The sequence below is a fragment of the Bos taurus genome, chromosome X (assembly GCF_002263795.3).
Source record: "Bos taurus isolate L1 Dominette 01449 registration number 42190680 breed Hereford chromosome X, ARS-UCD2.0, whole genome shotgun sequence".
NCBI lineage: Eukaryota > Metazoa > Chordata > Mammalia > Artiodactyla > Bovidae > Bos > Bos taurus.
In genome coordinates, this window is record NC_037357.1 from 33,423,931 (window position 1) to 33,445,086 (window position 21,156).

The following is a 21,156-nucleotide window of genomic DNA, read 5'->3' on the forward strand; positions in this document are numbered from 1 at the left end:
CACTCTCAGTCTAGTCTTTTTCATCTGTCCCCTGCTTCCCCTCTTCCTCCACCGGGGTGATCACTACTCACGTGCCTAATGGGACAGCTCCCAGACTCTCTGGGGAGGGCACGATGAAACACGCAGGCCCAGTAGCCGTGGGGTCTCCTAGAGGACCCCCACCCAGAGCAAGTGCTCTTCCAGCCAGTCCCTAAAGGATGAAGCCCAGTGTGTGAGTGAAAAGGGTCAGAGGGGAGAGGGCTCCAGGCAGAATGGCCAGCGAATGCAAGGCATCTGCCAAAACCTGGGAGGTTCGAGAATGAAGGAGGGGAGTAGGGGCAGGGCCCAGTGAAAAGTGAGCAGGGGAGGCAGGCTGGGGTCAGATCACACAAGGTCAGGGTCTTACCTTCAGGGCAGCAAGAAGAAGCCCCTGGAAGGTGTCCATGTAGTCTCAGGGCCTGGCTGAGGCTCAGGACCCAGGCTAGTGGCTTCTGTGGAGATCGTGGACAGGGGCCAAGGGGGAGCTACCCAGACCCCCACCCCATGCCCCCTCAGCTGGTGACTCTGCCCGCCCCGGTCTGCTGAGATTCACAAGGGCTGTGGCAGGTGATGATGAGAGCTTGTGAGCTGAGTGCAGGAGAGCGTGGGGGCCATGACCCCAAGCTTCAGGCTGGTGGAACTCCACCCTGGGAAGGTCCCTCTCATCCCTCTGTGGTCCAGGAGGGTGAGGCGGGGCAGGGGTGCCGGCGCGGCTGCCAGAGGTTTTGTGAACACGGACAAGGGGCCCTCTCCCAGCACTGCCCACTCCAGGGCCTTCTGCCCCCGCCTGTTCTTGCTCATGAAGCTGAACACAGCTTCACGGTGGAGGGAGGGTTTTCAGTCAGCAGCGTGAGGTCCGTGCTGCCAAGTGGCAGCTGAGGCCCAGAGGGGACCACCCAACCCTCGGCCCCTCTGGCGGTCAGGCTCCCCTGGGAGGGAGAACGGAGTCCCCATGCCTCAGCCAAGCCACAGCTCCCGGGGCGGGCCCTCGGGCCCCCGGGCAGAGGTGGGGGTGAGGGTCAGGAGGCCGGGGCTGGGCTGACCGCATCTCCGCCCACAGACGCCCACCCACCAGAACCTCAAGGAGTTGCTGGCCGTCCGCGCAGAGCTGCAGAAGCGGGTGGAGGACCTGCAGCGGGAAGTGGCAGCACGTGCCTCAGCCTCGTCGGAGCGGGGCTCCTCGCCATCGCACTCAGTGACACCCGTGCACACGTCAGTCTGACACCGCTGTCCCTGTGGCCCAGGCGGGGCTCCTGTGACGTTCCTCACGAAGCCCTGTGCCCGCCTCGTCCGGGTGGCGCTTCCCACCAGTGACGGATCTGTGCTAGGGGACGGCCCCCACTCTCATCAGTGCTGTTGTGCCATCAACACGTCTTTCCCTCCTGCCAGCACTTGCCCAGGGCTGTGTGGGGGACCCTTGGGCGAGTAGAATGCAGGGTTCAGGCTCAAGGTGGGACATCCTTGTAAAAACCAACCCACCCCCTTTTAAAGGCTGTGTTGCCAGCCCCAGGGCCTCTTTCGGCTCTTAGCGCCAAACCCTGGGGCCTGACAGTTAACTCTTGGCTGGGGAAGACAGACCATCACCATCTCCCCATGCCAGCAGTCCTGCTGCACCAGTTACCAGTGTGTACATATAAGGTATTTTTTAAAAAGAGAAACATACCTTTATTTTCCTATGTCCTTTTTTTTTTTTTAAATGTTTAGTCACCGAAGGAGACACCTGCTTGACTGAACTGGGTGAGCATGGTCAAGCTGGGCTCATGCGAACTCTGCCGTGGTTCATTTGAATGTGGTCACCTCAGACCATGTGTCCTGTCCTCCCCTGACTGTGGGACCTGCCTCCCAAGGTGGCCCAGGCGCCTGTCCCCTGCTACTGCTGACAGCTGACTGTCAAGGCGGGTCTTCTCTCACCTGTTACCTGCTGTCTGAAGTAATAGTTCTCATTTCATCAAGATCCCTTCAAACTCAGTTTATCCTTGTCACTGCATTTTGGTACTTTAAAGCCACCACGGCACTGTGACTTTGGATGCCAAAAGCAGAGCGCTCACCTCCCTCAGTTTCCTGGTCTCAGGGCCTTTTCCTGCCCATCTCACAGCTTCCGTCTCTGGCTCCAGGACTCCATGAGTCTGAGCAGGCATTCACTGACCATCAGACGCTCCATCCACTAGCACTAGAGCTCTGAACTGCTCTGGGTGGTGAGTCAGAGTCTTGCACATTTGCACTCTGCCCTCCTCCTCCTCATGCCCAGCACTGTGCCCATGCCTGCCAGCCCCCAAGACCCCATCCCCCTGGAGGAATTAAGCTTGCCTTTGAGTGGAGGAGAGCTCACCGGGTGAGACCTGAGTGCAACCTCATGGTAGTATCTGGTTGGTTTCAAATTACTGGATGCTACCCAAAGCTCTCCATATTGACCTTAGTTTTGAAAACATTCTTAAACGTTTTTTTACACTTAAATACTTAAGAGAATAGATGTTTTTCAACTTGGAACCTTCTGATTCTTATAGAAAATTATCTGGTATCTGTAAGGTATCATATTTATTCTATGTAATTTGATAACCTAAAAAAAATTCTCCATGTTTACCATCTGGGGGATTTGTTTCTAAACTGCATTTTAATTGATGTAACTTTTGATTCCTGCTTCCAGAATAGCTAAAAGCTTATTTATGAATGGGTATGCTGGATTATTCATTGATACGTGGGTTTCTTACAAATGGGGACCCGTTTTTTTCCTTGGAAATATCTATACATAATCCCCCCGCTGCACTAAGACCACTAACCTTGTTGTGGACTGGATGATGTTTTTGAGAACGAGAGAAGTCAAGGTCAGCTAGCCTGCCGCGGGGATTGCACCTGCAGGGAGCTGCCCCACTCCACCCCTCCCCCTTCCATGTGCTGGGCCCTAGGAGGACCCCTAGAAGCTCCCATTTGGTTTCAAAGCAGCACAATAGAGCATTTCCTTAGTGTCTTCCTAGCACAGAACTGTTTCTAAAACAACTTGAAGTATAGTTTTGTTATGTAAGCAATTCTTTCTCGGTTTTATTTAAGTGTACTAGAATGTAAAACCTTTATGGTTCAGGTTTTTAAAGACTGGTACAGTATGATATTTGCCTCATCTGATGCACTGTATTTCAATCTGTAATTAAAATAATGTTTGCTCTGTGGTCTCATTTTTTGTTGTCTTTATTTTTGGTAATTTTTCCCTTGTGGAAAATTAGTAAACATTTGTGTCCAAGTCTTTGCGACCCCATGGACTATAGCCCACCAGGCTCCTCTGTCCATGGGGATTTTCCAAGCAAGAACATGGGAAGGAGTTGCCATTCCCTTCTCCATTGGATCTTCTCGAGCCAGAGATCAAACCTGGGTCTCCTGCATTGGCAGGCAGATTCTTTACCATCTGAGCCACCAGGAAAGTCCATTTTACTTACACAAAAATTTATTATATGTCAAACACAGTCAATACATGTAAAGTACTCTTACATGATTTAATTCATTTTCTAAGTGGTAAATGCAATTCATCCTAAGACTTGAGTGTGTTGGCTGAAATAGGTAACTACTCTAAAATCGGCAACACCTTAAGAAAACACTTAAGATGTGAGGACAGGGCTGGAACCCCGAGAGGCAGGTGTGGCCCTTAGGAGGCCAGGCCAGCTTTCCAGGCCATGAGTCCTAGAGCTTAAATGGGACAGACTTCTGGGGAACCACAGGGTCCCCACCCAGAGTCTCCAGAGGGAGTGCTGGCCTTTATGGGAGCTATAAAGGCCTGGATGAAACCATGCTGGCCCCTGCATATAAGGCCCCTTCTTCTAAGGCCTGATGTCCCTGTCCTTCTCCACGCAGGTGTGGGGGCCCCAGCAGCAACACCGAGCAGCCAAGGCTGGGAGGGCCACAACTTCTGCATGGGAGAGTCACATGGGGGTTTGGGTTAGAGGACTTGGTGCTATTTTACTACAAGGTTGGTACGGCACAAAATGCCACCACACCGTGAGACCCTCCCAGCGGCCCCCATATCTTCCTCATGGAGTGACAAGGGCAGCTCCACCTCCAGCAGACCACTCTGCCTGCACACCCTGGCCCCGTTCCACTTTCTATGGCTCAATCACATGTCACCCGAGTGGACCCTGGCTACTGGCTTTCTTTGGAGAAGACAACGCTGTGGGCTCAGGAGTCGTGAGTCGGGGGCCTGCCACTGCGCCTCCCTACCCCCATGACATCTCCAGGCCTCAGCTCCCCGTCATGCAGGGGACCACCCCAGGACGGCTGACACTAAGCTGCTTGGCATGAAGGGAAGTGCCAGAACCCTGACCCTCTCAAGAAAGACCTTTGGGTCCATAATAATGAATTAGGAAAACAAGCATCACTTAACAAAGGGCATGCCTTCACACCGGCAGAACCAGGAACTGGTTAGGTTCCACTTTGTTTAATGCAAACACGAGAGAGCTTACAATTCATACTCAAATACAAGCACAGAAAAAGCATAGGAGATCCTGCCATCGGTCTCCACCGCTTCTTTCTCAGAGAACTGGGACTAACCCCCAAGCAGCCAAGGCAGTGGGCCTGGTGCCACTCTCTGGGTGACACTTAGGGTGCCCTGCCTCCATCCTTCAGGAGCTCAGAGTTGTTATAAACACTGAGTCCCCCATCTCACCCCCAGTAAAGCTGATAGCAATTAGATATGGTCAGCTGGCCATTCTAGCATACTTGCTACCTCCGTTACCACCTGGGATGGACCCGAGCCAGTCAATACAGCTTCCAGGTGGACATGGCTACAAGAGCCCCAAGAATCAGCAAGCATCAGTGCCCTGTCCTGGGCCCCAGGATGGGAGCTCTGCAAATGGATGGCTGAGTGACTTTCAATGCCCCAGTCACCAGCGCAGAGCTGGGTGCTGGGCTCCAGGCTCAATGCAGAGGGCACTGAGACAGACAAGGAAGGGCATGGTGGGTCTCTCTTAACCCAAGTCAGTGGTACCGAGCAAACAGATCCACAGAGCGCTGACTCTTATCACCGACAGGATTACAGGGTCTTCACCAGATGTGCCTTGCTGCAGAGCCAAGGTGCCCCACTGGGGGCACTGCGCCCAGCCACTCCGAGGATGCCACAGGCCACATGGCTCCCTTCCTAGTCACCACTGTGACTTCTCTATAAACGTCCAAACTTCTCGGGGGCCAGGAGAGCCTCTTACCACGCACAAGTGCTGCCTTGTGTCTTTCTCTGAAATGCCTGCAAACGGTGGTGAGCGGCCCTCCTAACTTGATGAGTGCTGCCCTGATCCCTCCCGACTCTGGGGCCCTGATGTCACCCTCTTTAGGTGACAGCAGGCTACCAATGCAAAAGTCCTTCAGAGTGGCCTCCAGCCCAGCACCAGTCAGGGCTGGGGACATCAGTCCACGAGGACAGGCGGGGGAGGTGCTGGAAACGGGCTGAGCTCACCAGCACTGCCTCCACAGCTCACTTTCTGCCGTCTTCTCAATGCTCCTCACCCCTGGCCACACACCATCTGGCCGGCCTGGCATGAGCCTCCAGACACGGGTGACACAGGGCCCATGACACGCTCTCCATAACATGAACACACGAGGGAGGCACACGTGGTCTGACCTGCAGGGTCTGTTCTCATGTCAACTGTCTCCCTAAGAAGTCAAGAGTTGTCTTGTCCCAGCCTGGTAGATGTAAAAGAGCCAACATACAGCCATCCTGTAGCATGTGAAGCAGACTCACATGAGGCTTCCAGGAGCGCTTTCTAACACTGCAAACTCATCCATAGATGGGGGGCTCTAGACTTTCGCTCAGCCCCTGACAGCAGCACCCAGTGGGGATCAGGATCACACGTGGCCCAGACGAAAAGTTCCAGGAAGAAAGCCTGGATCCAGCCCACCGCAGACAGAACCCTCCAGTCCGGGTGCCCCCAGACCCCCAAGCAATCTCCATCACAGGCAGGCCAGCAGATGACCAGTGTGCGCCCAGGTCACATGAGTGCCCACACTAAGACCATGCCCCTTCCCCTCCTCCCACAGACATCTCCAGGCAGACAGTGGGCATGTTTCAGGCTCTGACGCTCATTCTGTCATGTGTAGCTCCTGTTACCAAAAAACACACATGGAGTGGGGTGGGGAACCCTCCACAGCCCTAGTATAAAACTCAATGCTGCAGCATAAGTGATTCCTGAAGCTAATCACGTCAGACTGGAGACCACGTCCATGCCCTGGCATCATAGGGGAATTGGGCCTGAGAGCCACAGCTTCCTACACATACATCCAGGAGATTCCTACACATCCAGGTGGGGATACTGTGACATGCAAGTTTGCACTTAAGTAAATGAAAAGTCAGGGAGCCCAGCAGCGTAAGGGCTAGATGGAAAGAGGGATGGAAATAAAACCCCCCTGGGGGTGGCGTGTGTGCCCGCACTGTCTCCTGGTGCTCACCAGTGCACTCCTCGTGGCCAGGTCCCTGCCCACAGCCTTTCCAGAAACCCACCGGGCGAGTCAGTGCAGTGTGGAGGGGACCACAGAGCCCTGGGTTCACACTCCTGCCCATCCTCTGGTCCTCCCTCTGCTCAGTCCCCCCTCCCCAGCTTGATAAGGCCTGCGGGCAGGGTGGCCTAGGGAGGCATCGACCCTGGGCACTCGAGGTTGGCCCTGGCTTTCGGCGGGGCCAGCCTCGGATTTGGGCAGCAAGCCTCTTGGGGGGCCCAGTGGCAGGGTGGGCACATGAGCCAGACTCACAAACACCCAGAGCTACGTCTGGGAAACAGGACGAGAAGAAGCCAATGACATCGAAGGAGCGGTGTGGCAGCCGTGGGTCCAGATGAAACAAGGAGCTGGGGCTCCGGCAGCGGCCCCGTGTGCCCACGGCCTGCCCGGTGGAGCGGGGCCTTGCATCCTCGGCTCCTCAGATCCGGGGTGGTTCAGGGGGTGGCGGCTCCGTGGACTGCGTCTGCAGGGCCGAGTATTTCACTAGGGACATGAGATGCCCATCAGGAGGGAGTCACACGAAGACAGAGAGAGACAACCACATCCTTCCCTGGGCACAGAAACCTGGCTCCCTGCCTGTCTGTCCTGGATGATTGGCCTCTGGCAGCTGCTGTGCTCCCAGAGAGAAGGAAGGAGCAGAGGGACCTGGCGACCACCTGGGCCTCCATTTCCTCACCTGTAAACTGGGAATATGCAGGAGATCTAGGTTCGATTCCTGGGTCGGGAAGATCCCCTGGAGAAGGGAATAGCTACCCACTCCAGTATTCTTGCCTGGAGAAACCCATGGACAGAGGAGCCTGGCAGGCTACAGTCCATGGGGTCACAAGAGTCAGACATGACTTAGTGACTAAACCACCACCGACCCAAACTGGGAATGGTTCTACTGGAGCAACTGGGACAAGTTTCTTTTTCTTTTTGCAAGATCTTAGTTCCCTGACCAAGGATTGAACTTAGGCCCTCAGCAGTGAAAGCACAGAGTCCTAACCACTGGACAGCTGGGGAACTCCGAAGGGAGGAATCTTTATTTTTTTTGGGGAGGAATCTTTAAAAGAATTTTTTTTTTATGTTCTTTACTGAATCTATTCAATATTTCTTCTGTTTTATATTCTTTTTATTGGCCTTGAGGCACAAGGGATCTTAGTTCCCCGACCAGGGATCGAAACTGCACCCTTTCCATTGGAAGTACAGAGTCTCAACCACTGGACCCCCAGGGAAGTCCCTGGGAGGAGTATTTTAAATAAAGCATGTAACACAGCACCTGGTACATGGCGATACTCACATGATGGTAGCCAAGAGTTTAAAAGAACGACGACAGTGACTGCTACTGTGGAGTCCATGTTCCCGTGTTTGAAATTCTGGGCTATTGCATCCAGACAGTGCAGCGCTGCCACAGACCATTCTAGGCCACCACATGGAGCCTTGCCCATCACATCCCCGGGGGCGCCCCTCCGCCCACCAGACAGCCACCTTGGCACCCATCCCAGGACAGGCACACCCCAGCTCCTGTCTTTCACGCCCACCCTGACCTGCAAGCCCCCAGGCCTTGGGTGATGGAAAGAGGCCTGCCCTCTTCTCCACAAAGCCTTTCCTGACTGCCTTGCTGGCATTCTGGGGCCACAGGTTGCATCTGCCTTGAGTGGTTGGCCACCCTGGGCCAGAAGCCTGATGCCACACAGCTTGTCATGGCTGGCGCTTCCATACCCAGGAGTGCTTGATGAACACAGAACAGGGTGGGGGAGGGCAGGGGCTCCCATTATGGGGTCTGTGTTTTGTACAAGTTCTGTCTTGCCTTTGGCAGTTTTCAAATGGAAAAGGCCGGGGACTCCATCTAGAGATTCCCTACAAGCTTCTGTGGGCACTTGGCTAGGAGTGTGTGTGTTTTCACTCACATGGTGCCCCTCAGTGTGCAGACGGCCCTGACTGCAGTCCTGGCGTGCCCAGTGTCAGGAGGCTGGAGTCTGGCGGGGGAGAGGAGAGTGCTGGGCCCCTGACTTCTGCAGCCCATCTTTCTGGCTGGAAGTTTTAGGAATGCAGACCTCTGAGCTCCTGCTTTCCCAGCACAGCTCTGCTCAATGCTGGCCCAGCCATTAGGAGGCCTTCAGCAACAGAAAGTGACTAGGAAGTCCTCACCTTGGGGCTCCTCACATACGACGGCCTCCAGGTTCTCCCCTTTCACGTAGTCCGCATTGAGACCCTCTGCAAAAGGCCAAGGGTGGAGTTTGTGATTGACACAGAAGCAAAGTGTCCCTGGCTATGATGGACAACTCCTGACCAAGCCCTCCATTATGGTGAAAAAGCCCAAGCCCCTTAATGAACTCAGATTCCCAAACCCTGGGCCACCCAAATGTGCTGCCCTGCCCAGGGGTTCTCAGCTGGATGGGCTCCTGCAGACGGTGGGAGGAAGTCTGTCCCTGCTGCAGTGTGGAGGGCCAGGACCCGCTGACAGCTGCTCCAGTCTAGTCAGTCTGGGGGCTTTCTCCTCACTTAATGTCCAAACACAGTTTGGGGACTCTATGAAGCTGAGTACACCCCACATCTGCTGCTGCTGCTGCTGCTTGGGGAGACTCAAGAGTCCATGTCTTATCTCCAGAAACCTCATCAGAGCCCTGGCCCTGTGGGAAAATTGGACCATGGTTCTCACAAACCCACTGAGCAGGCGCCAGTGTGAGTCACTCCACCATCCTGGGCTGCACTCAGGTTCCTGCCTGCCCTGGGCATTTCTGGGCTCAAAATGGACACTGGGCGGGCCCAGGAAAGATGGACGTGTGGCTAGTTAGCAGGTGTGGTCAGTGCTCACTTGGGCCAGCAAGGCTGATGGATGAGCAGGCACACGGAGGGGCGCCCTGGGCCTCCCGACTAGGTGCTCACATGCCAAGCTGGCATGCGCCACACTGTCTTCTGCCCATGGGCAGCGCTCTGGTTGTTCCTCAGGGATGACCACTGGTGGGCATCTGAGTCCTAGACAGGGCCTCCACCCCAACCCCAGCACCTCTGAGACACAGCCATGCCCAAATGCCCACGTGTATCAGGGAAAAGTAAAGATGGTTTTGAGTGCCAGGGAACGGGATGGGGTGGAGCGAGGCGAGGAGACAAGAGCAGCATGGAGGGGAGGGAGGAGTTGGGTGGGTGATGAAGGGCAGACACCAAAGCAGAAGGGGACAATGAGTAAGTCAGAGCACGTCGTTACCTTGACCTTCTGCTGCATCTGAAGGCAAGACACAAAACTTAGGACCCTGGAGCAAAAACTCAGCCCCTGGCAACAAGCCAGGTGGGCTTTCCACGCAACACGCTGACCCTTGGCGCTGGAGGGCAGAGACAGGGAAAGCAGAGGGTCCCCAAGGCCAGGACCTGTTTGGTGGCAGGAGAGACTGCAAGGCCCCAAGCACCATGGCAGGGTCAGGCCCTCCTAGCAGTCGTGTGCTGTCCCCCGGGGCATCCCCGTGCACCAGGTACAGAGTGGCTTCTGCTTGGCCTTCCCTGACTTACTTCCCTGTTTGAGTGGCTGAGGCTTAACAGAAAGGGTGGGGATGGGAGACGCTGAGTCCTGGCTTCTCAGGGGATTGACCCCCCACACACATCCACAGGGCTCCTCCTGATGCTACCCAAACACAGAGGCCACGGACACTTCGGTGGATGAAACAACACACACAGGCACCCATGGGTGCTGACAGTTCAGAGTGATGGGATGGGGCGGTGTCACAGAAACCAGCAAGCCCCCATCCCACGCCATGGGCTGCACAGTGGGTCAGCAGAGGGCGCTGTGGCAGCAGGCAAGACAGACATCCTCCCACAGGCTGGAGGGCAGGAAGGCAGCCCGGGAGGGTGTCCCAGGCCCAAAGGATGAAAGCTGCTAGGGGAAGAGAGGGCGTGTCGGACAGGGTGCTGGAGAGAGCGGTGCATCCTCAGGGAAGTCAGTGCAGCTGTGCAGAAAGGCTTCTGGGGACACGGACCACAGGCGGGGAGGAGAAGGGACATGGATGGAACCATACCATGAAGGGCTTTGAATGTTAAGCTCAGGGGCTGGGTCAGAGGCACACAGGAGGTCCAGGGGGAGCAGCCCCTGCACACTTGAAACAGGGCCCACAGGCTGTTCAGAGCAGAGAGAAGTGGTGGGAAGCCCAGGGCAGGCAGCGGGGGAGGGGAGCTGATGGAACTGCCCAGATGTAGGACAAGGAGACTTGGCAATGGGGCAGAGCACAGGCCCCAGGAACGGGGACTCCTCTGATGTCACATCGGGGGGACAGAAGGACCCAGGAGGGCCGGAGGGATTCATAAGGGGAGGCCATGGACACAGGAGCAGATGCAACTTCCAGCTTTGGAAGAAGATGTTGCTGGCACAGGGGACAGACACAGAAGCAAGAGGGGGCCTTTTCAGATGTGGAGGATGCTCTGAACTCGGTTTCCTTCAAAGGAAACCGGGGCTGATGATGGCACTCGCAGGAGAGTGTGGTTTCAGCCATGACAAAGACATCACTGACAGACTGGGAAAGGACTGGGCGGCCAGCCTTCAGACCGAGTGAGGGGCTGGGAGAGGCCCACAGGTTCCATGAGTTTCCTGGGAGCCCCCGTCAGCCCTCCAAGCATGCTGGCTTCCCTGGGCCAGGCCCCCCAGCACGTGGCCCAGCAACACCCTAACCCCTAGAGCCCCCCCTGCCGAGAGAGGACACATCCATGTCCTGCCACCTCAGTATCACAGGTTTATTGTTCCCCAAGTGCTGTACAATTAACTGATTTCTGTGTACCAAAGCCTTCATATTCTCAAATTTTATTGGGTTTTGACTGCTAATCCAACTGGTGGAAACTTGCACCTCTTTGTTTTAGGAAACAAGTGGGAAAATCATGTACTTTCACCTGAGTGCCTCTGCAGAGACAGACACAACCTAGACATCTATTCGGTTTGGAAATCAACCGCTCTCATCCTCCCTGTTCCTACCTACCAGCACTCTTTCCTTCTGGATTTATCACTTCCCATGGTCACTGAGTTCCTTCAACAGTCTCCTCAGCCGCTGTCTCATCTACAAACTGAAGGTACCCGCCATAATGCCCCGTTGGGAGGTGGTGGTGCTTGGGGCAGTGATCTGGGCCAAGCAGGGTCGGGCACTGGTGAGCATGGGAAGCCATTCTTACCCTGACTGCAGGCCCAGCTTTTACTTCTCTTATCCAACATGCAATTTCAAGTCTCCAAGCCACCCTGTGGCCCCGAGCCATCTGGCCCAACTCTGCTGTGGGCATGTCTTTGATTAACCATGGATTGCGCTCATGTCACTGTTATAGTTACAGTGCTGAACTGGGGTGAATGGTGGCCCCCAAAGCCTCTGTCCATGTCCTCATCCCTGGAACCTGTGGATGTGACCTTATTTGGGAAAAGGGTCTTTGCAGATGTGACTAAGTTAAGGATCTCAAGATGAGATCGCCCTGGATTTAGGGTGGGGCCCACAGCCAATGATGAGACAGAAGATGACAGTCACAGAGACTGGAGTGATGCGGCCATAAGCCAAGGGATGCTTGGGGTTACCAAAAGCTGGGAGAGGAAGAAAGGATCCTCCCTTACAGCCTTCAGATGGAACCAGTGCTGCTGCCACCTTGATCTTGAACTTCTGACCTCCAGACCATGAGACAATAGGTTTGTTGTTTCAAGCTGCTTGTTTGCTTTTGAGCTGGGACAAGTGATAGCTCTAAGGCCAACCCCACCTTCAGTTCTGTACTCCTTCTGACTGTTCACACCACTCTATACAACCAAGCTATGGAGCTATAGCAGGGCAGCCATGAACAGCTGTGCAGGTTGTGCACTGAGACACGTGCTGTCCCTGGGGTACTCCTGTGCACAGCCTGCGGAGTTGTATGCCATGGCCCCGGTCACAGACATTGTATAAGAGTAGAAGCACCAAACGTCATGGCCAGATGGAAAATCAGGCTGGAGACATCGGCAACAGCTACAAGCAAAGCATTCTAGGACCCAAGTCCATTTCCTGGGAAGCTCAGCTCCAGGCTAGAATTAAGGGCAGAGGCCCAGAGCAAGGGCAGGGGAAACTTCACAGGAGATGGTCATGAGCCACAGGAAAGAGGAAAACTATGGCTGAGTCAAGTTCCCTTACTTGAACTAAAGATTTCCCATCTTCAACCAGAGACACGCTCTGCACACAGCAATACATCAACGCCGTGCTTCTAAAACAATTGAGTGTGGTCTTGTTCGCCCTCAATGGCTTCCCTGTGTGGATCCCTTAACACAGGGCGCCTGTAGGTGGGCTTCTGACAGAGTCCATCCGTAACTATTCCACTCACACGCCATGGACAGACTCACCACTACAACCCAGAATGACAGCCACCAATATGACAAAACTCTTCCTATTGCTTCCTGTTCCTTTCAACCAATTCAGGGTTCCAAGTATTTTAAGATTCTGTGGCTCACAGGGGAAGAGCAGGGGCACCCGGGCAGCAGCCAGCGGCTCCTTGGGATCCGAGAGGGAGGGAAGGGTCGCCAGGGTGAGGAGTGGGCTGGCAGGCCCAACAGTGCTGCCTGCTGGGACTCAGAGGTCTGAGGGACATCTGCCTTCTGTCGCCAAAGGCCTGACGTCCCCTTGGGCAAGAGCCGAAGCCACATGGAAATCCAGAGCCTCCTTCCTGTTCTACAAGAAGCCCGGTAGTCACCCTTGGAAGACCGAGGTTATTGGGCCCACCCCAATCCTCTCTTCCAGGCTCGTTTATACTTCAGTTAAGCCTAGGTCTGTCTCCGAGGGCTTAAAAAAGTGCAGCCCCACCTCCACCTCACCCCGGGGAAGTCTGCTGAATCTCAGCTTGCTCAGAGTGCTGCCCTCTCCTCCTCCAAAGCCCCGGCCCTCTGTTTATCTTCTGCTGTGGGAGGGCGTGGCCGCAGGTGGGTCCACTTACGCTGTATGCTGAAGCAGAACTTCTTCTGCTGGTAGGAGATGTAACTGGATACAGCACCGATCAGCGCCATGGCCAGAGCGCTGGCCACGCCGGCGATGGTGCCAGTCTCTGCCGACATTCCTAGGCAGAGGTGGGGGGGAGGCACGGAGAGACATGGCCGTCAAAGAAAGGTCGGGAAGGCCACCCGGAGACCCAAGCGGCCAGCAATACCCCCCTGTGGTTTCCACAGAAACCTCAGGATTCCCAACTTACCAGAGTCATCAGAGTTGTCCCCGCCGCCATACTGGCCACCACCTGCATAAAGGACAAAAGCAGTCAGTGTCCGCTGTGACCACCAGCTCAGGGTCGGGAGTGACAGCCCCTTCCTGACTCACTGAGACCCCTCTTCATCTCTGCCCCGGGGGGCTTCGCCCTGACTACAGCAAGACCTGCTTCCTTATGCCTGCCACCTGCCAAGCCGAGGGGGAACTTTTTATTTTTGAAACGACAGTGACCATGCACTGAGAACATGTAGTATCCTGGCTCTTTACATACAGCTCTGCCATACACGGGGGCAGGTGTCCACAACACCCCAGAGTGAAGGTGCGCAGGTGAGGGATCTGCCGGCAGGTGGCAGAGCTGAGCTCATGCCGGGCAAGCCTGACTCTACATGCCAACACTGTGGGTCCTGTGCACCTAGTGCCTCCTATAACATACATTTACTGCTTATCTAATTACAGAACCACGGTTATGTAAAAGTTTGTTTTAAAAAAGGATGAAAGACTAGTATAAAAACAATTCATCATCCTACTATTCAAAGAGATTTATGGTTAATATTTCAATTTCCTTTCCTCTTGTGCTTAGTTAGCCCTTTTACATGCTTTTCTTCAAATTCAGATGCTTCTACTCCGGTAACTTAGGTACACAGGATTAAGTGATAATCAAGAGCTTTTTAAGGCCATCTACTTCTAGCTTGGCATATAGTGTGAGTTGTTTGTGGAACACAAAGCAATGCAAGCTGACAATCCCTTATCTAGGATTTTGAAATTCAAAAAGCTCTGAAATATCACAGAGATGGAGAACAGATTAGTGGCTGACAGGGGTTAGGGAGGGTAAAGAGGGAGGCAGTTGGCTGTGATTAAAAAAGAAAAACAGGAAGGACCTCTGCAGTGACAGCACTGTTCTCTTGATTGCAGTGGTGGTCACACAAACTTAAACGTGGTCGACTTTCAGAGAACATACACACACACCAGCACACACACAGCCCAGACAGCAGCTCCCTGCCAAGCAAGGGGTACCATTTAGGACATTTAATTAGCCCTGAGCACTCTTTCCTGGGCACCCTCTTCATCTCAGGACACAAGCTCATTAATGAATGAAGACTGTACTCCCAGAGCCCAGGGTTCTTGGGGGAAACTGCTCTCAGATGCCGGAGGCAATGACCTTTGACATTTCCTTCACCAATCAAAGACTCTGGGTGGGGGGCTGTAGGTTCACGAATTGTAACAAATGTACCCCCTGTTTGGGATGTTGCTAATGGAGAGACTGTGGGTGTATGGGGGGTATGGGAACTGCTCTAAAAAATACAGTCTATTTTTAAAAATAAGAGTCTTGAGGGAGAAAATGAGATTTGCTATGTTCCCACCTGGGGCTGAATCCTTGAGTTAAATGTGTTTTATAGACATCCCTGATTGGATATGAATGAGTATTTACAAAACAAGGAGCACTAGCATTTTCTTCATTTTTTTTTTTTTTTTTACAGGACACCCTGTATTCTCTATGGGTGGTGGGTGGTTTAGTTACTAAGTCGTATCGGACTCTTTGCCACCCCATGGACTGCAGCCGGCCAGCCTCCTCTATCCATGGGATTTTCCAGGCAAGAACACTGGAGTGGGTTGCCATTTCCTTCTCCAAGAGCACTAGCATTTTCAAAAACACTATCACTGCTGTTGGATAAAGCAGACCAGAGAGCAGGACATGAGTCACGCTGTATGTTAACAAGTCAGCAATGAGGTCACCTGTGAGGGCTTGGAGTTTGGCTGCACTGGCCCATCACTTCTCCCTCCTGCTGTGCCCAAGGTGGCCGTCAACAAGGGTAGCAGTGAGCCCCTACACAGATGTCCTCTGCTGACGTGTTCACATCACTAGATTTCCAGGTGAAAAGTGAAAGTGAAGTCGCTCAGTTGTGTCCAACTCTTTGCAACCCAGTAGACTGTAGCCTACCAGGCTCCTCCATCCATGGGATTCTCCAGGCAAGAATACTGGAGTGGGTTGCCATTTCCTTCTCCAGGGGATCTTCCCAGCCCAGGGATCAAACCCAGGTCTCCTGCATTGCAGGCAGACACTTTACCCTCTGAGCCACCAGGGAAGCCCAGGAATGAGCAACTCTACCCACTCTTTCTTTCACCTCGAACTGGAATGAAGCTGAGTGTTCCCCAGTCTCTCTTTCCTTATTAATTCTTGATCATAAGAATCCACAACAACTTGTACCTCATGATCTGTATGGCGATGAGCTATGAGGGTGTTACTTGAAAAGAAAACTGGAGGCCCCCTGCGGAACCTGCCTAGAGGGGCATGCAGAGGGAATACGGGGCTTCCCTTGGCTGTCAAAGAGATGCAAACGCTCAATTCTATAGTCTAGGAACTCCTATCTGACCACCAGTTATTGGACAAAGGTGTTCTTCTAAGAAGATGACAAACAAATGGTATTCCTTTCTCAAAAAAAAAAAAAAAAAAAAAAACACGTGATCATGTGATCACATCCTGTGGGTAACCCATTGCTCAGATGGGCACATGGGCTGAGATACTGTGAGGGTAAAGAACAACTGGAAAACAAAACTGCAGTCATTCTGGATCCTTCCACCACTTCCAGTTCCATGAATCTGAAGTGAACTTGGCTGCAAAGGTTTGCCATTGAAGTTAGCCAAGCCAATGTCATGGTTTTGATCCCTGTTTGACTACTGAGCTCTGTTTACTTCCTCTGAGCACAGGCTGAATCCACTTCCTTTACAAAAGGCATACCACGCAAAAAATGCTATTGGGACAACTGATGACCCACTGGCATAACAGATTTATCCAAACCAACACCACCCATGGAAATAAGTTTCCAATAAATATAAAATAGATGAAGCAATAGAAGCACTAGAAGAAAATGTGCAACAACATTTATATTGTCTTGGGGTAGGGAATGACTTTCTAAACCTGGCCCTCAATCTAGGAGCCTGAAACAGAAAAGATCATACCAAAAGTAAAAACTTCACTATTAAAAGCATAAGAAACAAAAGGGGAAAATGGCTAAACTTCAAAATCAACAACCTTTGTGCTTCATAATATATCATCAAGAAAGGGAAAGACAATCCACGGAATGGAAGAAAACAATGGCAAATTCTATATCTGATAAGGGATGAATATTGAGAATAAAGAAATTCTACAACTCAGTAAAAAGGCAAAGAATTCTGTTTTAAAATAGACAAAGAAAATGAAGACATTTCTCCAGAGAGATATTCAAATGGCCAATAAACACATGAAAAGATGCTCAGCACCATTAGCTACCAGGGAAATGCAATCAAACCCACGGTGAGATACCACTTCACACACGTTAGATGGCTAGAATCTACAAAAGGTAAATAAGTGTTAGGAAGGATGTGAAGAAAATGGATCTTTCATATAGTGCTGACGGGAATGTAATATGGTACAGCTGCTGTGGAAAACAGGTTGGTGGTTCCTCCCAAAGGTAAACACAGAGTTACCATGAGGCTGGACAATTCCACTTCTAGATGTGTATACCCAAGAGAATTGAAAACACATGACCACACAAAAACTGGTATGCTGATTTCACCATAGCATTAGTTGTAAAAGTGAAAAAGCAGAAACAATATAAAGGTTCATCAAATGATGAATGGGTAAATGTTTTCAGAAAGTATAAAAAAGGATTAATAATCCCTAACATAAAAGAAGCCCATACACATAAATGAGTAGAAAACGGGGCAACAGGCATGAACAGGCAATTCACATAATATAGTAAGAGTGTCTAATAAGACAGAGGTGAAATGTTTCATGTCTTGGATTCAAATAAATGGAAAATTTAAACAGGACAAAATTTTGTACAGGACTTCCCTGGTGGCTCAGACCATAAAGTGTCTGCCTACAATGCGGGAGATCAGGGTTCAATCCCTAGGTCAGGAAGATCTCCTGGAGAAGGAAATGTCAACACACTCCAGTATTCTTGCCTGGAAAATCTCATGGATGGAAGAGCCTGGTAGGCTACAGTCCATGGGGTTGCAAAGAGTCAGATATGACTCAGCTATTTCACTTCACTAATCTGCAAAGATGACAAAATTAACATATCCAATAAAGGTGAGTATATGAGCAAACAGGAAACTGTTTACTTCCTAGTGGTGGAAATGGCAGCTGGTATAATTGTCATGGAAAACCATTTTGCAGTACACTCAAAGAGTTGCATGTTTAAAAATTTACACCTTCTGTGACCCAGCAGTTCAAGTTCTAGGAAATTTATCTGACACACAATTATGGTTGTGTGCTTTTGGTGATGAGGATGTTCATCACATCACTGTGTATACTAGTAAAAAGCTGCAGGAAAAACCCCTTCTGCACAAATATAGGTCCTCATTAAAAAAAGTGACAGCAAAACAGATTATGCAGTGGTTGACATGATATTTTACAGGACCCCTTAATGACAGAAAAACATATTCAGGGTATTACTGAATTTTTTAAAAAAAGCTGGTTTTAAAAAGGTTAATACACACTAGTAAAGTAATGCTCAAAATTCTCCAAGCCAGGCTTCAGCAATACATGAACCGTGAACTTCCAGATGTTCAAGCTGGTTTTAGAAAAGGCAGAGGAACCAGAGATCAAATTGCCAACATCCACTGGATCATCGAAAAAGCAAGAGAGTTCCAGAAAAACATCTATTTCTGCTTTATTGACTATGCCAAAGCCTTTGACTGTGTAGATCACAATAAACTGTTGAAAATTCTGAAAGATGGGAATAGCAGACCATCTGACCTGCCTCTTGAGAAACCTATATGCAGGTCAGGAAGCAACAGTTCGAACTGGACATGGAACAACAGGCTGGTTCCAAATAGGGAAAGGAGTACGTCAAGGCTGTATATTGTCACCCTGCTTGTTTAACTTCTATGCAGAGTACATCATGAGAAATGCTGGGCTGGAAGAAGGACAAGCTGAATCAAGATTGCTGGGAAAAATATCAATAACCTCAGATATGCAGATGACACCACCCTTATGGCAGAAACTGAAGAGGAACCAAAAAGCCTCTTGATGAAAGTGAAAGAGGAGAGTGAAAAAGTTGGCTTAAAGCTCAACATTCAGAAAACTAAGATCATGGCATCTGGTCCCATCACTTCATGGGAAATAGATGGGGAAACAGTGTCAGACTTTATTTTGGGGGGCTCCAAAATCACTGCAGATGGTGATTGCAGCCATGAAATTAAAAGACACTTACTCCTTGGAAGGAAAGTTATGACCAACCTAGATATCATATTCAAAAGAAGAGACATTACTTTGCCAACAAAGGTCCATCTAGTCAAGGCTATGGTTTTTCCTGTGGTCATGTATGGATGTGAGAGTTGGACTGTGAAGAAGGCTGAGCGCTGAAGCATTGATGCTTTTGAACTGTGGTGTTGGAGAAGACTCTTGAGAGTCCCTTGGACTGCAAGGAGATCCAACCAGTCCATCCTAAAGGAGATCAGTTCTGGGTGTTCATTGGAAGGACTGATGCTGAAGCTGAAACTCCAATACCTTGGCCACCTCATGCGAAGAGTTGACTCATTGGAAAAGACTCTGATGCTGGGAGGGATTGGGGGCAGGAGGAGAAGGGGATGACAGAGGATGAGATGGTTGGATGGCATCACCAACTTGATGGACATGAGTTTGAGTGAACTGCAGGAGTTGGCGATGGACAGGGAGGCCTGGTGTGCTGCGATTCATGGGGTCGCAAAGAGTCGGACATGACTGAGCAACTGAACTGAACTGATATCATTTTTAAAAACTAAACATTTACAAATGTATACTTTATGCATGGAAAAAGTCCTGTGGACTTCCCTAGTGGGCCAGTGGTTAAGAATCCACCTATCAATTCGCAGGACACGGGTTCAACCCCTGGTCTGGGAAGATTCCACATGCCATGTGGCAACTAAGCCTGTGCACTGCAACTACTGAAGCCTGTGCACCACAAGAGAAGCCCCTGCAGTGAGAAGCCTGCACACCACGACTACAGAGTAGCCCCTGCTGGCCGCAACTAGAGAAAGGCTGAAAGCAGCAATGAAGACCCAGCACAGCCAAAAATAAATAAATTAATTAATTTATTAAAAAAAAGAAAGTACTGTGACCATATACCCCTAAGTATTACTAGTGATTCTCCATTGATGGGGAAATAAGTATTTTTTTTGTTTTGTTTTGTTCTTTTTTAATTTAAATTTATTTATTTTATTTATTTATTTTTTTTTTTAAAGAGTGAGCTACATCTCATGTGACAAGAGAAAAACTCTTCTTTAGTTATCCTCCTCCTTGTCCTTTTTTTTTTTTTTAATCTTTCTTTAATTTACAGGTATACATGTGTTCCCCATCCTGAACCCTCCTCCCTCCTCCCTCCCCATACCATCCCTCTGGGTCGTCCCAGTGCACCAGCCCCAAGCATCCAGTATCGTGCATTGAACCTGGACTGGCATCTCGTTTCATACATGATATTTTACATGTTTCAATGCCATTACCCCAAATCTTCCCACCCTCTCCCTCTCCCACAGAGTCCATAAGACTGTTCTATACATCAGTGTCTCTTTTGCTGTCTCGTACACAGGGTTATTGCTACCATCTTTCTAAATTCCATATATATGCGTTAGTATACTGTATTGGTGTTTTTCCTTCTGGCTTACTTCACTCTGTATAATAGGCTCCAGTTTCATCCACCTCATTAGAACTGATTCAAATGTATTCTTTTTAATGGCTGAGTAATACTCCATTGTGTATATGTACCACAGCTTTCTTATCCATTCATCTGCTGATGGACATCTAGGTTGCTTCCATGTCCTGGCTATTATAAACAGTACTGCGATGAACATTGGGGTACACGTGTCTCTTACCCTTCTGGTTTCCTCAGTGTGTATGCCCAGCAGTGGGATTGCTGGATCATAAGGCAGTTCTATTTCCAGGTTTTTAAGGAATCTCCACACTGTTCTCCATAGTGGCTGTACTAGTTTGCATTCCCACCAACAGTGTAAGAGGGTTCCCTTTTCTCCACACCCTCTCCAGCATTTATTATTTGTAGACTTTTGGATCGCAGCCATTCTGACTGGTGTGAAATGGTACCTCATAGTGGTTTTGATTTGCATTTCTCTGATAATGAGTGATGTTGAGCATCTTTTCATGTGTTTGTTAGCCATCTGTATGTCTTCTTTGGAGAAATGTCTATTTAGATCTTTGGCCCATTTTTTGATTGGGTCATTTATTTTTCTGGAGTTGAGCTGTAGGAGTTGCTTGTATATTTTTGAGATTAGTTGTTTGTCGGTTGCTTCATTTGCTATTATTTTCTCCCATTCTGAAGGCTGTCTTTTCACCTTGCTGATAGTTTCCTTTGATGTGCAGAAGCTTTTAAGTTTAATTAGGTCCCATTTGTTTATTTTTGCTTTTATTTCCAATATTCTGGGAGGTGGGTCATAGAGGATCCTGCTGTGATGTATGTCAGAGAGTGTTTTGCCTATGTTCTCCTCTAGGAGTTTTATAGTTTCTGGTCTTATGTTGAGATCTTTAATCCATTTTGAGTTTATTTTT

General features: G+C 50.6%; 2 protein-coding genes across 7 annotated transcripts in view; one reads left to right on the forward strand and one right to left on the reverse strand.

Annotated features, from left to right (window-relative positions):
• Positions 1–3,185, forward strand: part of MTMR1 (myotubularin related protein 1) — a 60,969-nt gene extending 57,784 nt beyond the window's left edge. For 4 of the 5 annotated variants that reach the window (XM_005227600.5, XM_005227602.5, XM_059883517.1 and 1 more), the window contains one exon: positions 1,079–3,185. In XM_005227600.5, the coding sequence (XP_005227657.1) occupies positions 1,079–1,240 (162 nt within the window). In that variant the 3' untranslated portion in view covers positions 1,241–3,185. The remainder of the gene's footprint in view (positions 1–1,078) is intronic. The other variant, NM_001206067.1, reaches the window with a different exon arrangement.
• A 244-nt stretch (positions 3,186–3,429) lies between these two features.
• CD99L2 (CD99 molecule like 2) overlaps positions 3,430–21,156 on the reverse strand; it is a 121,582-nt gene continuing 103,855 nt past the window's right edge. The window contains exons 6-10 of one of the 2 annotated variants that reach the window (XM_024988205.2): positions 13,624–13,665; positions 13,372–13,491; positions 9,671–9,688; positions 8,614–8,679; positions 3,430–6,966 (exon numbers count right to left, since the gene is read on the reverse strand). In XM_024988205.2, coding sequence (XP_024843973.1) covers positions 6,902–6,966; positions 8,614–8,679; positions 9,671–9,688; positions 13,372–13,491; positions 13,624–13,665 — 311 coding nt within the window. In that variant the 3' untranslated portion in view covers positions 3,430–6,901. The remainder of the gene's footprint in view (positions 6,967–8,613; positions 8,680–9,670; positions 9,689–13,371; positions 13,492–13,623; positions 13,666–21,156) is intronic. The other variant, NM_001083758.1, reaches the window with a different exon arrangement.